The following is an 18,209-nucleotide window of genomic DNA, read 5'->3' as shown; positions in this document are numbered from 1 at the left end:
TAATCTCAGCCAAACCGATTTACTCAGGAACAAATAAAATACTAAAAAAAAAAGCCGAACAATAACATTTTGAGTTTATCTAAGTGACTTATATCATGTTTAACCTGAGTAGCGAAAGACGGCAGTGGGTTTGAAAACGATTTGCCGGGAGTCCGGTGTTCTCACGGGCTCTAGTGAGCCTTGCCCCTGGCTAGCTATCGAGCAAGTGGGTAACAGACGTCTCCGAAAAGCGCTTTTGAAAATATGTGGTGTCTTGATAAACTGAGCAGGTATTTGATGTTTACACAGCTACATTCTCGCCTGAAAATATGTTAAACGTTTATTTTGTGACCCAGAAAGAATAATAAGAGTAATATTAAAACTAACTAGCTGCCGCCATTGTTGGAAACTGAGCTGGGCTGCGCTATGAATTCTGGGACACAGCTTCTTCTTCTTCTTCTTCTGGGTTTAACGGCAGCTGGCATCCTTGTACATGCAGTGCTGCCATCTTCTGTTTCAGTCCGTTATTACACTCTTAAATCCTACTACTTATTCCTGCGTCTTTTGTGATCTTACAAAGCTTCAAACGATGCGTCGACTATTAAATCAGTCGTCGACGATTTTGATAGTCGACGTAATCGTGACTAGTCGACTAATCGTGGCAGCCCTAGACAGGACACAATCACTGTAAAATAAATAAATAAATAAAATCATTTTTTGTCACTGCAGGCAAAAGGAGACAGTCATTCCCACTGAGCTGCCCTTGGTTCAAGAGGTTACCACAACACTGCGGGAGTGGGCTACAATATGGAGGGACTTATATGTGGTAAGCCAACCTTTGCTCCTCCAGTGGAAACACACACACATTAATAAAATGATAATGTGCATTATTTTATGGTTTATTTGCCTTTTTTTTTTTTTTTGTTTATTTCTGTTTCACCAATTGTTTTTTGTCATATTTTCATGTTTATGGGTAAATACTATTTGGAGGATTTCCTCTAAAATACAAAAAAACTATTATTTTATGCTGACTCAGTGGCTTTAACAGATTTCTGCTTGTAACCAGCTTACCTGGACTCACTTGTATCTATAGAAGTAAAAGAAAATGGGTAAGAGAAAAACATAAAAGTATAAGACTATAAAAGAAAAATGGAGCCACTGTGCCGTCACCTATTGGTTAGCAAAGCCCTGTTATGAAGCCATAAACGCAGCAGTTTGCTTGGTACCAATAAATCCCCAGCCACAAAGACCTAGAGACCAGTAGGTGACCCCCTGTCAAGCACACTAAGAAAAAAAAAGTTTATTTCCCAAACACCAACCCCCTAGAAAATTGCACTTAGAATTTCGTCATTTAGCAGTCGCCGTAGGTCACAAGAACTTTGTGTGGTTGCCAGGGGAACATTCAGCAGTCTCTGGGCCGGTGTGACAAGGGCTTAATCTTGCTATTTTAAAACTGGACATGACGACTGAAGTGTGCATTTAACTGAAAAATTGCTCAGATGCTAGCAACTTATCACATGGTGAAACATTAAATGTTATCGTGTTCCTAGGCACTAGTGAGGGCTATAACTTATAGGGTGAAGTGATGTTGTATATTCAACATGAATCTAAACCGATTCAGTCCATAAACTAATCTTGAAACTGTTTACTAGGGCGATAGACAGGGCAGGGCTATCCTTCCACAGACTTCTATAAAATTGGTGTTGTTTTACAACAGGGGTGTCCAAACTTTTTTCACTGAGGGCCACATACATAAAAATATAGGAGGGGCTGGGCCACTTACAGAAATTAGGTATATAACCTTAACTTTAGTGTATTAAAGTTAGAAAAATCACTTAAAAGTGGTCGAATATGTTATATTGTTGAATGTAATTAAAGACAAAACTGCCTTCATCACAGCTTTCCGTAAATGGATCTTTATTGATTTATTCAGAAAAAGCTTTGGTAGCTCATTCTCAGAACAGCAGCCTCAGATTTCTTCTTAGACAGAAGATTTACAGCACAGAGAAAAAACAATAAAGGGGAAAATGGGACGGGTAAATTTCAAGTTTGTTATTTAAGTTATTAGGCTTAGCAACACACTTATTAACGTTCGTTTGAAACCATTATCAACATTAACAGACTGAACTGGACTTAATAACAGGAGTGCATATAAATTTAGTAAATTATTCTGGTGAGTATCAGCTGTGCTGGGTATGTAAATCAGGCCATCCAGCCGCGGTGCTGATCGCCACTCGTGCCAAAAATCCGGACAAATGTCACTTGATCAAGGAGCAAATCTGCATCAGATGAGATCAGCTGACTTTGTGTGCGCTGTGCACAGCGGTGTGTACTCTGTGTGTTAACAAGAAAAGCACATATAAGAAAGTGGTGCGCAAAAGCAGGGTAGTGACAGAATTGATGCGCATTATTGATGTTTGAAGCATGTGTACCTGCACATTAACACACGGGTACTGTGGAATATATTTTTTTTTACTCACCTAAAGCGCTCGTGCTCTCGTCCACTCCCCGCAAAAAAATAGCAGCTGTGCGGCGTCTGTGGCATCGGTGCTCTCATCGCATGCGATGGAGTAAAAATCAAAAGCACAGCTTTATCAGACAGTTGCAGTTTAATGTTGGCTGACGAGTCTTCAATGCGTCGCACAACTGGATTTCTGGACATGCTGACGTTGTTGAAGTCATGCACTTTTTCCGGGCACATTATTTCGGTGACTTTAACGAGGCCGTGTTTTATGAGGTCTCCATCTGAAAAAGGCTTGCCATGTCTTGCGATGAGTTGGGCGACCTCATAGCTGGCTATTGGAGCCTTTTCCTGGACCTTTTGAGCATGAAAAAAATACTGTTGCTGACCCCGTAGGAGAGCTACCCTTTGCTTTAATTTCTGCTCTCGCTCAGCACCAGTGTAGGATGCATAGGCCTGATGTTGGGTTTCATAATGACGTCGTACATTATACTCTTTCATAACTGCCACAGTTTCAGTGCAGATCAAACAGACACACTTCCCCTTGAATTCTTTGAAGAAATATTCACTCTCCCACCGTGTCTGAAATTTTCTGCATTCACTTTCTACCTTTTGCTTCTTTGGTTCTGCCATTTTTAGTAACTTGGGGTAAATTTCTTCTGTGATTGTCCTTTTTGGTGGAGCAACTGCCTTGATCAACAGTAGCTCCCCCTGGTGTTAAAACTAAGAAGTGCAATACACTCAAGCAAAAGTTGAAGTGCGGGCCATATTCTATTTTATTTATAAAATTACTTGCGGGCCAATTAAAAATGGGCCGGAGTTTGGACACCCCTGTTTTACAACCATGGGAGTCGCCCTCTAGTGGTCATTACATTTGCTTCACTTTTTATGCCTGGAAGCTACATCCATCTTATATATACAGTCTTTACATGACTTCTTTAATAAATAAAAGTTACATTTAAACTAAAATAAGTATATCAAAAGTGTAGAGACACACTTTCAACAAACATTGCCGATACACAAAAAGGTTTTTATTAAGTCATCATCTTCCCTGCCCTGGCTGGTGCTTATCACCACATTATAGCCAAAAACTGAGGTGCAAGTTTCTACTAGAGTTCAAACTTTTTTTCTTAGCTTTTCCTAATGTGTCTAAGCTGTACATTGTTGTTCTGCCTAACAGGGAGACAAGCGTGAGATGTTCAACTGTGTCCGTGACATGATCTACGACCTCATCGAATGGCGTTCACAGATTCTGTCCGGCACCCTCCCACAGGACGAGCTGAGTGAGCTCAAACAGAAAGTCACCTCCAAGATAGACTATGGCAACAAGTGAGTCTTCAGCTGTGAGAGTGTTTTATATTTTTCCTTCTCTCCCTATGGCTTATATCCCTTTATCCTCAAATCTATCCGGAAAAAACAAGTCTTGTTGGAAGAGGTCAGCAGTGTCAGTCAATAGAAAATGACAGGTCATCACTTAGCTTGAGAACAAACTGATGGGGTTTAGCTTCAGCAAACTGCACTGTATTCCATCATGAAATGACAGCTCTTGCACTATCTGCAGTGGGCCTAGAAAATCAGTTGGAAATGAAAATCGTGAAGCTCTTTTCTGCTCCTGTGATGAAATTTTGAACCTTTGGCCAGGTAGAGAAATGAATTTTCCCTCAGAAGAAAGTAGTGATCAGCTGATGAAATGCAGCACTGAGTATATGTAGACATATACTGTTGTTTTTTCTGGCTCCCCTGCATAGCAGAAAGATAGGTTTAGAAAGAAAACAGTGGAGCCGAGGTTATGAATATGAGGTAGAATTTGGGCAGGAAATAAGGTGACAGGAGTTCATGTTTATAAATAAAATGTGTTGTTTCCTTTCTGACAAATGCACACTGTCTTGGTGGGTATGAGCGCTTGTTAACTCTACCCTCTATTTATGCAAGGTACCTGGATCTTGATCTGGTGGTCAGAGACAAAGATGGAAACATACTGGACCCAGAGCTCACCAGCACCATCAGCCTGTTCAGGGCACACGAGGCAGCTTCCAAACAAATTGAGGACCGGATCCAAGAGGAGAAGGTAAACAGACAAACTCAGTAGAGAGAAAAACTGAATATATTACTGTTATTTGCTTGTTGGAAAGACATTTGATTTGCAAGTTTTTCGTTTCTGAAATTTACTGTTGCCAACTTTGTGACTTTTCATAAACCAGCAGCAGCTATTTTTTTTAAGTGGCTAGCAAATATAACAAATCCAGGGAGTTTAAATAAAATAAACACTTTTGTTGGTATGTAGTTTAGCTGTCCCGCTTCAGGTATCAGCAGAAATCAAAGCACCGCACCAGTATCTCTAGTTAAGTCTCATTTAGCAACTCCTAATGATTATTATTGTTCTTGTTCAGCACTACTGAACCTCCAAGGCCCAGAATATGGTATTTGGGACAGCTCTATTATCCAGATACTATATTAAAGCTTAGCAAATGCCCATTAGCGCACAGTGTGAATGAACACAGATCACATCATGATCTTGTTCCTTCTGCGTCATCGAATCTCAGCTGGTCAATCAAGCACGATTATAGTGTTTGCATTAAAAAAGAAATAAAAACAAGAAGGGTAATCACAGATTTCCACAGTAAGGACATCTGACAAAGTTGTTTGGTTTTCTGTGCAGTTTGGGCACAGCTGTTTCAATCTTTCTTTTTATTACTTACTTTTTTATGTGACTGTAAAAGATAATGAGCTGGTCTTCTGCAATAATATCTGCCAGTCTACATCCAAAATAATATCTGTAATTTTAGCCACAAAATGGCTAAGATTAGTGGTGATGTGACTTTAGCTTCCATGGTACACCCCTTTGGTCCAGTCTCAACTACTAGATAATCTTTACTGATTCAGTTACCAGTAGTTTTTGTGTGCTACAGACCAGCGGTCCCCAGGCGTGAGTCGTTTGGTGCTGGGCCGCGAGAGTTGATGCTCGGGTATGAAATTTATGGTTTTTAGGGTTATTATCGTTAACACGGTTCCCCTGGGTTTTTTCCCGTGTTGAAGTTGTGTGTCTTATTTTGAAAGGAATATTTCCACGTTACCATAGCGACTAGAGAGCATTAAGGAGCAGAGAGGAGGATGTTACTCTCAATGTTGCTGGCGAATTTCAGGAGGACGCTGCTAATAAAGTGACACAATTGCACAGTAAATTTGTGTTTATTATTATATTTACAAAATACCACAGTTTGTGTCTTGGTCATATAATTTTATTTTGTTGTATTTATCCACGACACCTTAAAGGCCGGTCTGTGAAAATCCGCTGCTATAGACTGTTCACCTGAAGCGGATGTTTCACTATATCCAGTACCTAAGTTAATGACAAATTACAGCGACATTCCCTGTGCTTTGTGTTTATTGCTAAAGTGTGCGTGTGTGTGATGATAGCATGATAAAATGCTAAACTAAAGGGGTTAACATGTTAAACACATCAGCCATTGGTATGATAACACTGTCTCTGCCTCTTTTTAAGCCATCTGTACTGATGCACATCTATACAGATTGTTTTACTGTTCCGTTTTCCAAAAAGATGACCTAAACCACTTTGATTCAATCTGCGATGGCGTTTTGGCATTTGAACAACTTTGGATTAAAAGTAGGACAAATGGAGCCAATCCTGGTACACTAAAATGCTTGATTTCTTTAGAAAGTCAGGAGCCGTGCCAGATTCCCAATCTATTTTACTTGGCTTATCAGTGGTGTACCACACCTGAATGTCAGTTTGCAGTATGTAGGGAGTGCCAGCCACTAAGTGCCCTGCAGTTATGTGGTCTCATCGTACGTGACCTTTCCTTTGGAGGTCTTTAATGCATATGGATGGCCAATAAGAAAGTGTCCAGGTCAACACGATGAATATTAATGACGTGACCGCAGCATATTTTTGAAGGACGCTAGGGAATAGGTTCTTTTACTGTATATGCAGTCCTGGAGATCAAGTAAATGTAAAGGCCCTTTTATTCAATGTGAAAGATATTAGGAGCTTTTTAACTTGTTAGATTTTTTTTGTGTGTGTAAAAAAACAAAACAAACTAACCACAGTGGTTAGTCTTAATCCATTGTACAGCTGGCATCAGCACTGTTTCTCTCTCAATACACTGCTGCGCATGAACAATGTGTGATACTGCTGATTCCCCTCCGTTTCTCTGTTTCCCAGTCTCAGAAGCAGAATATTGATCTGACGAGGCAAGCAAAGTTCGCTTCCACGCCAGCTTTTGCCCTCTTTGTGACTCTGAAGAATGTGGTGTGTAAGATTGGCGAAGATGCAGAGGTGCTCATGTCGCTTTACGACCCAGTGGAGTCCAAGTTCATCAGGTAAACCCTTTCATTCATTCACGCTCTCGCCATATACGCACACATGCTATGTGAGTCCTGCTGCCCAGGGATTTGCTGTTGTTTCAGGATTGTGACAGCAAATTATTGTGTTGAGCTGCTCAGCTGAGGAGTGTTACATATGCCTCCAGCATTAGTCAAGCAGACTAATGTCTGGATTAACATTCAAGGTTCTGTAGCTCTGAAGGAAACTGATGTTAATGCTGTTAATCTCAGTGTCTGAATTCACTGTATTGTTTTTGTTTCACCTGTGAACGTCATGCTCCTCCCCCCTGACGTCTCTCCCTTACAGTGAAAACTACTTGGTAAAATGGTCAAGCTGCGGCCTAGTAAAAGACATCGACCAGCTTCATAATCTGCGGGCAGTCTTCACAGTGAGTGTTTGGATGTGTAAATGCATGTGATTATAGTGTGCGCACACTCGCCTGTAGTTCACTGTTTATTCAGCCATGTTACGAAGCACGTGGGAGCCTGTTTGCAGAGCCTGTATTTGTTAAGCTCTCTCAGAAAGAGCCCAGCTTTCTGTATGTATTTACTAAGACCTCTAACTGATGGCTGCCCAAGGGCACAAGGGTCAGTGTGAGCCCACTGGGAGGACTTTCCATGGTTTGGAAAAATGAATCTGTGGACACAATCACATATGTTGCTCAAGCAATTTGCGGTAAAATGTTTGGCTTTTACGTAAACTCATTTTCACCGCAGAAAGTGCTATTAATCGATCAGATAAAGGCTGCTTATCAGATAGGGCTTTAAATCCAATTGTGTTTTCCAAAGGATTTTCATCCCTGTGTTGTACAATCTGATTGAAACAGCCCGGGATTTGTAGTGACTCTAAGGCGCTTTGTTATAACTTTTTTTTTTCTTTACACCTCTTCAGGACTTGGGTAGCGAAGATCTGAAGAGAGAAAAGATCAGCTTTGTGTGTCAGATTGTAAGAGTTGGCCGGATGGAGCTACGAGACAACAACACCAAGAAGCTGACGTCAGGTCTGAGAAGACCCTTTGGAGTGGCAGGTACAGAAGACAGAAGACTATTGTTCTAAAGATCTGCATGGAATAAGCTGCTCTGTTATAGAGCCCCGGCTTTGCTTGAATACCATAATGTGTACCAGTTCTTGTTTTGCATTGTGGTAAAAGTAAGTATTGTGCCTTGCGTGGCTGAGTAAATATATTTGGGTAAAATTGAGAGGTTTCCAGCTAAATGAAAGGGGGGGGGGGGGCAGTTTTGATTTATTGCCTGTTGGCAAGCTGCCAGGCGTATCGTAAACTAATTAGATTGCCATTTTGCCCACAGTTATCCAACAGAGAAAATTACGCCCCTCTCTCGGTGTCTTTTTTTTCTTTTTCCAGTGCCACTTAAGGGGAAGGTAAATGACAGCCTGATTTATGATGGCCTATCTTTAGACATCATCATTATTGCCGCTGTACACAGCGTGATGGAAAGCTTTTTGAGATTTGCTCTTTTTTTAGGCACAATTTTTTTTTTTTTTTGCTGACTCTCACACAGCTATGGTGACCTGCTGAGAACTTTGGCGTCAGTGTCATTTTTATTTTTGTGTTATCTTTAGTTGCAACCTAACTGGTCTATCCAACAGACAGACTTGAGAATGCATTTCCTGTTTCGTCGGCAAGCTCTGCTGTCAGGTTTTTCCGACTCAAATGCCTGCATTCAAACGCGCACACAAAGCAAACTGGAAAAAAATTAATAAATAAATCATGCGTCTTGTTGTAAAGAAGGACTCATAATTCTAGCATATGCTATGTCACCTTATGATCTTCCTTTTCACTTCGCTGTAAACAGCTATTCAAAGAAACTTAATTTCATATTTAATCATTGTTTGTTTTAAGCTTCAAAAGGCTTTCGCACATCGTGACCACTACTCAGATTTTCCCCTCACAGCTCAGCCTCTGACTTAATTAGTGCTCATCAAAGAAAATCCCAACATTGGCTGAGACAGCTTTTACCCCCTGATGTGGCCCACCATGCAGTTTTCTGGATCTCTTTCATAGCCACGCTATACTCTGCAGGCCTTGAGAATGTTTTAACCCCCACCTCTCTCCTTTTTCCACAGTAATGGATGTCACTGACATCATAACAGGCAAAATGGACGACGAGGATAAGCAGCACTTTATCCCATTTCAGCCGTAAGTGCATTGTGCTGAAGCACAAAATAAATCACATTTAACATAGAGGTCCTTTAAGTTTTGGATAAACTTGCCAAAAAATAAATAAAAGAAGCAAGACTGATACATTTTATGGCTTAAAATTTCATCCATTATTTTAGGTATACACTGTATATCAGAAAAGGTAGTGTCGTTTTTCTTTCTACAAGTTTTGTCTCCTTGACACCAGATTAGAAGGGGTTTTAAGACTGTAACACTCCCCTATTCCCCGCTGACTCAATTAAGGCAATCTCATTAACTGCTACCATTTTTGTAGGATAGTGTAAAGAGGCAGAGCAACCTTTTTTCTTAACGTGATTTCCTGCATAATTGAAATGCCTCACATTCAGGCAGTTTAGCTTGCTGATCACCTCACTTAATGGGCTTATCTGTGAGCATAAATCATGGAAATTAGAGGAGGTTTTACAAGGAGTTATTTATGTCCAATTGTGAATATTTGCCATTCAAAAACAGAGCAAGTTTCGAAACAGAAGCTTAATAATGTGCTTTCAAGGAAGCGAGGGAGCCGTTTAGAAAACGTGACACAGTGGTGTGATTTGGCTTCTGGCAGCCAAACAGAAATTTAAATATGTTAAATTGACGATAATCTTACAGACATTAGATTTAAGACTCAATTGAGTTGTTGTAAAAAAACAAACAAGCTGTACTGACATGTCAATTCAGTTATAAACGATAGTTGAGTGGCAGGAAAAAAAAAATGACAGCTCTTGTGAGATACTGAAATTGACGGATATTCTCTGTTTTAGATTAATGATGTTAGCCAGCCAAGTCCCTAATTTAAAGGCATCCTCTTGGGCTCCAGGAAGTTCATATAGTGACTGGCCACTTTATTAGTTACACCTTCCCAGTATCAGTTTAGAAGCCCTTTTGCCTTATTCTTAGTTGCATAGGTTCATCGAGGTGGTGGAAAAACTCAAAATTTGCATGATAGCATTACAGTTTCTGTAGCTTTGTCAGCTACACATCCATGATGCAAATCTCCTGTTCCACCACATACCAGAAGTGCTCAACTGGATTGAGATCTGGTAACCGTGGAGGCCAAGAAGTACAAATAACTTGTTATTTTCAAGTCATTTGAGCTTTGGGGCGTGGCTCGTTGTCTTGTTGGAACAGCCATCAGAAGATGAGTACACTGTGGTCATAAATGGACGGAGACGGTCAGCTACAATACTTGGCTGTGGTGTTTTAGTGGTGCTCAGTTAGCACTAAGGAGCCCAAAGTGTCCCAAGAACTTGAAACTTGGATACAAGGCAAGATGGATCAATGTTTTCATGCTGTTTACACTAAATTCTGACACTGCCCTCTGGGTGTTGCAGCAGAAATTAAGACTCATCAGATTTGGCAGCAACAACCGTGCCATGTTCAAAGTCTCTTAAATCATCTTTCTTCCCTGTTCTGATGCTCATATTGAATTTCAGGAGGTCGTCTCGGCCATTTCTACATGGTTAAATGCACTAAGTTCCTGCCATGTGTTTGTCTGATTAGATATTTGTATGAACAACCAGTGGTGTAACTAATCAAGTGGCCACTCAGTTTTGACATTTTGAAGGTTAAAGATAACATAATTTTTAGAAATGCAAATTTAAGTCAAAATCTGTCTTTTGGTGGTTGTTGTACAATGTTTGAGTGAATTCAGTGTCTGAATGTGCAAATGTTTGTTGTTGCTTATTCATCTTCCTTGCTCGGATTGATTTTGGTTTAAGATGGGAGACACTGAAAACAGTGCGAGGGGCAGAGATTCTTTATTGCTTCCTGCGTGCATCACTACAGTCGTCTTCTCCATGCTCATCTCCTTCTGCTTGTTAAGAAGCCCCTACACGGCAGACGCCATCTTTGCCCACAACACACTTTCCTGTGACAGCTGCCACACATGTAGTGCCTCCCACATCACATCTGCTACTTTTTATGCTCTGTGCATCAGCTGTTTCAATGAATTTGTTGCCCTACGGAGTACAAAACATGTTATACTTGGTACTTATATTTGAGTGTTTTTCTGATGCTAAGCAGAGTTTGTTTCTGAGATTGGATTTTTTCTGGGGTTTTTTAGGGGGGGTTGCATCTTTAAAAATAAAAGGGAAAAAACCCAACCAAGATCAAACTTGGGAAAGTCAGCATTCACGCTGATACTCTGATACTGTTGCTCTATGGATACTGACTGGACTTAATTTCCTAAATGATCATTTTTCTTTGTGTTTCTTTCATGACCCATCCTGGCTCGCTGTTAACTGCTAACAAGTGGCTTTGTGTCTGTCATGGTATTCGCATCACTCTTCGGTGTGTCTCTCTTTTCTCTCTGTCTGTCCCTCATCCCACTCCCCTTCTTACAACCATCACTTTATGGCTCTTCCTGCCCCACTCCTCCACCTTCTCCTCTTCCTCCTCCTGTTCCTGCCACCTCTCCTTCTCCGTGGTGTTTGCCTGGTGTGTACGTACTGCAGGCTAGCGTTGGATGACGCCATTCGCCACAAGCAGCTGAACATCTCCCGTTTTTCACCCAGGGTGGCAGGGGAGAATGACTTCCTCCAGACAGTCATCAACAAAGTTATCACCGCCAAAGAGGTCAATCACAAGGGCCAAGGTACAGTGCAACAGTTCTGATAGAGGAACCGAGGCCAAGGAAGAAACTCGCCTCACTACATCGGGCGTTTGTACACTTTGTACAGGCGACGGAAAAACTGTTATAAAATGATTATTTCTTTCTTTTATTTTCTTCTTTCATTTGGGTTTCATTTAGTCAAGACTTTTTCTTTTAATTCAAAACATCAGAAGAAAGCCCAGTTTTCTGTCAAATTGTCCTTGCCATCATCACCTCACATGAACCAGGAGAAAAAAATCTATTTTATCTTTTGATTAAATCAGACGCTGCTAAAAATCTTTTTTTGAAGTCAGTGCAAGCCTTATTTTTTATTTTAGATCTTTTTTTGTACAAGGTACTATTAACCCCAACATACTTGCAAGGCAGTAAAACTGTTCCACTTGCTAATGAAAAACACAATTTACTCTTAGCGCTCACACCATAAATTACTGCTCACACTATAAATAGTCGGTCTCATCGCCAGGACTACAGTATCCAAGCGATCCAGCTGTTAATTAAGCTGTTGAGACTTTTGTGAAGAATGGCGCTTATCAAGGACTCGACATCTGTGCTGAGAAGAACAACCTTCAACATCTGAGGGATTTGTGCTGCTGAGGAGGGGAAATAACATGACAGTCTCCATGGTGTTGTCACGCCCAATGAAGACGTACTTAGATAAATGTCAGGTCTGCCCTGACCCTGTTGGGAAGAACAGTGGAGTACTCGCAGCAGCTGTTTCGGTCATGTCCGCATATCAAAAGACTTCCAGCTAACCTAGTGAGGGATTTGTCACTCATAGCAATTTGGGGCCCATAAAGTGTAAGTGAATAAAGCCTCTAAGGTTCACGAGGACCACTCATTCTTGTGGCCTGTGAACAAGGGCACTACAGACTGCTTTAATTTGATCCATTCAGTCATTTCTTCTTCAAAGCTGTGACTCTGTGGGTCTTTTTTTCCCCAATAGAGAATATTAAGAGTGAGTGAAGCCACCTTTAAATGTGCTTACAGAGCTGAAACTGGCTTGCCATGCATTTTGGAAAAAGAGCCAAGGATTTCTCCCAACCAGAAGAAAGTCAGAGCAGCTGCTGGTGTCAGATTGTTTAAAAAAAAAAGAAAAATTAAAAGACTTGGTACAAACAGATCAAACAGTAAAAAAATATAGACTATAAATAGTTCAGAGATTTTCTCTCTAATACAATAAAACCGTACTTGTGTTGTAGCTTTTAGTCACAGCAGCTTACCACACCCAACTTTGAACCAAGCAAAACACACAAAAATGAATCACTTTCCCTAGAGTTGATTCATGCCTCTTTACCTGTCTCCTCATGACATACTGCTTTACTTGATGCCTCACTTCCTTTTCTTGTTTCCATTACCAGGCCTGTGGGTCACTCTGAAGCTGCTTCCTGGAGACATCCATCAGATAAGAAAGGATTTCCCTCACCTTGTGGACCGATCGACAGCCGTGGCTCGCAAGATGGGCTTTCCTGAGATAATTATGCCAGGTTTTAAAAAGCTTCCCCATTGCTGCCTGCCTAGAAAGTTCCCTGGCTAAATGGCTGAATGCTTTCAGCGGGGTTCATAACCCTGTTACAGAAAAAAGTCAGGATTCTGTGTAAAATGTAAATAAAAAAAACGACTGAAATGATTTGAAAATGATTGAATCCCCATATTTAATTGAGAAGCTAGACAATATTTAATAAAAACATTTGGACGAGGGCAGGTGTATGACCATCTCGCATCACCTCTGATATTCTTTTTGCTAAACACCCTTAAAGGATTTTTAAGACTGGCTACACATATCATATTAGAGCAACATTCTTCCTTGATATAAGATTTGAAGCGACTCAGTCTGAAGCCTCCTTTGTTGTATTTTTCATTTCACAGTTCTTCAAATGTTCTCAGTTGGTGACAGGCCCGGACTGCAACCCTGTGTCTCAGACAAGCTGTGATATACTGTGCTTTCTCAGCATGGCGCTTAACTGATCAGGTCTCCAATAAAGCAAAGCGATGCACAATTGTATTCCTTTGCTGCCTTTCAGAATTTACTAATTGTAATATTGATGCTTTGTAGCTGATGGAGTAACCTGAAATTAGGCTCACCACCATGAAAAAGACACAATGTGGAAGGTGACACGTCCAGCTCCAAAATAGATTTTTCAGCATTAATAGTGCTTTCAAAACTTGTACAAGTTGTGCATTAGTACACCCTCATAGCATCATGTGCACTGATAACATGCTCTCTTCATAGAGAGCCGAAAGGCTTTCATATTTTTATTGGTCAGATCACAAGACAGATTTCCATGTCACCTCAATACATCATAAATGAGCTCTGGCCCAGAGAAGGATCCGGTTCTTCTGCGTCTTCTTGATATGTGATTGTTTGCACAGTGGAGTTTAAACTTGCATCAGTGGAAGCAAGGAAAAGATGTGTTAACTCACAATGGGTTTGCATTTTTAATGCAGTGCTACCTGGGAGATCCCACATCGCAACTATTCCAAATTCTTAAGTTGTTGTAGTATTTCCCACAGAGCAGTGAGCCCTTCCCATAATACTCTTTTTATACACAGCGATGCTACTAAATAATTTAATGAATTGTCATTTTTTTCACCCAGCAGGTGTTTTCTTTTAATATTTTCAGCTGTCCCTGTTCAGTTTATATAAAAAAAGGGGATCAAACTCAAAATGAACATTTATTTAAAAGTATTTATTTATAGTAGTAGTATTTATTTAAAAAAAAAAGTAGTTAAATATGGGGTTTAATTGATTTGCAAATCAGTGTTTTGTTTAGATTTTATCCAGTGTCCTACTTTACTGAAAACGGTTGCAGTTCATAAAATATTTGTAATACAGAAAAAACCCAAGACATTATTTATTTAATGGGGCGAAGTCAGCCATACATATAATATCCAGTGTTGCTGTAATATTAATATTATTGAAAAGGATAAACCTGAAGCCCTAAGAAGCGTCGAAGCGTTGGTGGTTTCTCATTTCTTGTTTTTGTTTTTCTTTATTTCCTAAAGGGGATGTGCGAAACGACATCTACGTGACTCTGGTTCAGGGGGATTTTGACAAAGGGAGTAAGACAACCCCCAAAAACGTTGAGGTGACCATGTCGGTTTATGATGAGGACGGCAAGAAGCTCGAGGTATGACCGAGGAATATTAACCTACTGCTTTGGTATTTTTCCTGTGCTCTCAGCATTCAGGACACGAGTGCTGTAACCAAGTGGTTTCTCAGACAGACTGTGATATTACCCGGCTTCCTTTAGTCTCACACTGCTCAGCACTGCGCTTAACTGACCAGGTCTCCTATAAAGAAGAGTGATACACAAGGAAACTGTATGTCTTTGCTGCTTGTCAGGATTTACAAGTTGTAATATTGTTGCTTTGTGGCTGATGGAGAAGCCTAAAATTTGGCTCACTACCATGAAAATCAGCCGTTGTCAGAGCCGGTAACAAACTCAGGCATGTGGACAGGCAACGTGGGCAGCATAATGATGTGATATGTGAAATCAGCATTTTTCTTCTGGTATAATTAATTACCTTTGCTAATGAAGTAAGAGGGATCATTTCTCCCCTGTCTAATTGTTTGTAAGCAATCTGTCTCAAAATGTGTATTTTTTTTAATGCAATCTGCAGCGCTTGGTAAAAAAATCTGTTAATTAATCTTACATCAGAGGAATAATCAATTCTTGAGTAGCTTCTGCTTATAAATTGTATTTTATAGAATGAGGATTGGAATCTCATGTGCACTTGTTGAGTTTTTTTTTTTTGAATACCCATCAGAATATATAAGATGCATAGATAAGCTGTTACACCTACAAAGGAGATCATTTGGTCTTGCAGGGAGGTGCAAGTATGATATTTGAGTGAAACCAACACTTAATGTAGGTGCAAGCTTTTTCTAAGAATTCTAAATATTAGCAGTTGTTAACCTCAAACAGCAGTTGAGAACCTACCCCATATACACTACTGACTTCTTAAAGTCTATTCAAATATAAGAAGTTAACAGCAACAATACAGGTAACATCTGTTTTCTAGTTTATTGTCAGTTACTTTGAATTTGATTTGAATTAAGTAACTTAACTTTTGGATTGGCCTTATTGCAGATTTGTTTTAATAAACCACATCGAATTTAATCAGTCATACCTAAATTTTAGCCACTGACTGAGTCATAACCCTCGATCAAGTAAACTGAATTTTATACAAATCAATGCAGCCAGGTATGAGAGAGAGACACTTCGAATTTGTAGCGCTCGATGAAGCAAAACTGTGTGTATTTTAGTGAGAGTGCGATAAAGAGAGATTTCTCAAATAGATTAGGGAAGCATATAAGACATAAAAGACATTTATATAGTGTCTCAAGCTTTTTAGAGCAGAATAGTGGTGGAAAATTGTACCATTTCCTCAAGTTTCACATTTTTAGCTGTTAAAGTTTCTTTAGAAGAAGAAAACACTGCAACGTTTTGAAGCGAGAACCTGTTATGAGACAAATACAGCTATGATAAGCTGAAACGGATACAAATTTGATGTGTGAATTCCCACCCCGTGTCATTATGTTTCGCTGAAGGTCTGTGTTCAAGGCTGTCTGAGCCTTTGCGGTATAATAAATAAAGTCAGTGACAGCAGAGAGCAAAGATCAAGAGAGATCGATCCTATCTAGAAGTGTTGTCACCATGTTGCTGTTGCATTGCAAAAGCTCCCTTGTTACAAGAAATGCAAGAAGTGGTTAAATTCTTCCTTACCCTTCATGGATTTGATGGGCTGAAAGTCTCTTTCTTGATAACAGAAACTTGGTTTTTCGGCTTTTATTCCAAAATAAAAAATGTCTTGTTTTCATTTTAAAGATGCCTATATATATATATGTACTAGGCACTTGAAATAACTCTCTCCTCACACAGTTTTTAACAGGTTAAATTTGTGGGTTTTGCTTTTTGAGTGTTTTTTTTCCTTTTCATTTCTGTCTCCCTCAGGCTTCTGATCCTCTCTATTCTTCTCTGTCCATTCTCTTTCCGTGTGACTTTCTGCCTCTGGTGTTTGTCATCCTTCCTCTTTCCTCCAAATCCTAAAGGATTTGTGGAGGCTGGACAGTAACTTTTTATTACCTTTGACTTTGATTAGCACCCCTCCAGAAACTCTTCTCACCTGTAGTTAGACCCTAGCCACTTTCACCCTCTGTGAAATCTGGAGCTGTCAGAAACCCTGGCCACTTAGAGAAGGAGCAGCACTGCTAGAGCTACCACCTGCCCCCCATATCTGCTCAGCACGGCTGGGGGAGATGAGGTCTGTTATTCCTCATAATTGCTGGTTGTCAGAAACCATTAGTGTAGGAGTATTTCAGCAGCAGTACACTAGCAGGCCAGGGAGTCAGCTGGAGTAGTGGGAGGAAAGAGGTAGGCTGGCTGAACACAGATTGATCGAAAACAAGGCGTGCGCACCATCCGCTGCCACTCCATCCCTCTTGGCGAATCCTCAAGTGGGGCACGTAGTATTTTACATACGCACCCTGACCTGTTGTAGAAACGCAGGGGACCCGCTAGGAAGACCAATTTACACGTTTGGATCCATCAGCACCAGCTGGTCTGCTTCCCTGCTCTTGGCTTCCTTCCACGTCCTGCTGCATGGGAGCCACTGCTGCTGCTTCTTAAATAATTAATTTCTAATTTATTTCTTATTTCCACAATGCTGTCATGAGATTGACAGGCAGCACACAGGTGCTCATGCATAAAGTGCATCCAGACTTTTAAAGGCCATTCTGCTAGATTGAGGCTTTCTGCTCCAGGGGCTCTGCTTTATGAAATAAGTGCTAGTCAATTTTCCACATACTGTGAGCGTGCCAATATTTTGACAGAGTGATGATAAAGCAGTTCACCCGTCACGACTATAGCACTTTCTGCGAACTAAAAGCTAAGCAAGGATAACCAGATAACCAGTTATATTGTCTGACTACCTAATTGCTGTGTGTCTTTTACCTTTTATCTAGAATGTGATCTTTCCCGGAGCTGGAGATGAAGGGATCAATGAGTACAAGTCTGTTATCTACTACCAAGTAAAGCAGCCCCGCTGGTTTGAAACGATAAAGGTTTGTTTTTCTGCTTACTTCTGCCACTTAACGGTTTTTTCTTTACTCTTCTAAATCATTTTATTCTACCTTTACCTTGATACCATCCCCTTCATGTAGTTTCCAAAGTTTTTTCATTACGCCGCAGGCTTTTATTGCCAGTAATTTCTATCACAAGACTTTAGTGGCAAATGTGGTGGTGCAAAACTGTATAGAAGAGTGAAGTTATTCATCACACTTAAAGAAAGGCAAACTTTCTCTCAACTCCTGAAATCCCATATAATTATATAGCATTTTTTTTGCAAAAGTGTTGCAACATGTGAGCTAATTTCTGTACAGCATAAAATCCGGGAAGTTTAGAGTTCACTCTGATTTCAGTTTGTCCTTGTTTTCTGTGAGTGTGTGTGTTTATGTTCCTGGCTGTCAGCCAATCCTCTTCCGTCCTTTGTCTTAGGTTGCTATTCCCATTGAAGACGTGAACCGGAGCCACTTGCGGTTCACCTTTCGTCACCGCTCATCACAGGACTGTGAGTATAAATGTCAGCTTGTGAATAATCAGTTTTTCAGATGACCAACTGCACAATTGGC

At 40.3% G+C, this 18,209-nt stretch overlaps 1 protein-coding gene across 2 annotated transcripts in view; it reads left to right on the top strand.

The window, feature by feature from the left end:
• dock1 (dedicator of cytokinesis 1) overlaps positions 1 to 18,209 on the top strand; it is a 213,875-nt gene that overhangs the window by 24,189 nt on the left and 171,477 nt on the right. Inside the window, exons 5-16 of one of the 2 annotated variants that reach the window (XM_084937450.1) lie at positions 709 to 805; positions 3,621 to 3,769; positions 4,373 to 4,508; positions 6,624 to 6,781; positions 7,092 to 7,173; positions 7,677 to 7,812; positions 8,871 to 8,943; positions 11,421 to 11,560; positions 12,937 to 13,062; positions 14,582 to 14,706; positions 17,544 to 17,642; positions 18,076 to 18,148. In XM_084937450.1, the coding sequence (XP_084793576.1) occupies positions 709 to 805; positions 3,621 to 3,769; positions 4,373 to 4,508; positions 6,624 to 6,781; positions 7,092 to 7,173; positions 7,677 to 7,812; positions 8,871 to 8,943; positions 11,421 to 11,560; positions 12,937 to 13,062; positions 14,582 to 14,706; positions 17,544 to 17,642; positions 18,076 to 18,148 (1,394 nt within the window). The remainder of the gene's footprint in view (positions 1 to 708; positions 806 to 3,620; positions 3,770 to 4,372; positions 4,509 to 6,623; positions 6,782 to 7,091; positions 7,174 to 7,676; positions 7,813 to 8,870; positions 8,944 to 11,420; positions 11,561 to 12,936; positions 13,063 to 14,581; positions 14,707 to 17,543; positions 17,643 to 18,075; positions 18,149 to 18,209) is intronic. The other variant, XM_084937451.1, reaches the window with a different exon arrangement.

Source organism: Perissodus microlepis, chromosome 8 (genome assembly GCF_051167445.1).
Source record: "Perissodus microlepis isolate ML-2025 ecotype Zambia chromosome 8, ASM5116744v1, whole genome shotgun sequence".
NCBI lineage: Eukaryota > Metazoa > Chordata > Actinopteri > Cichliformes > Cichlidae > Perissodus > Perissodus microlepis.
This window is presented reverse-complemented; position numbering and strand designations above follow the sequence as displayed.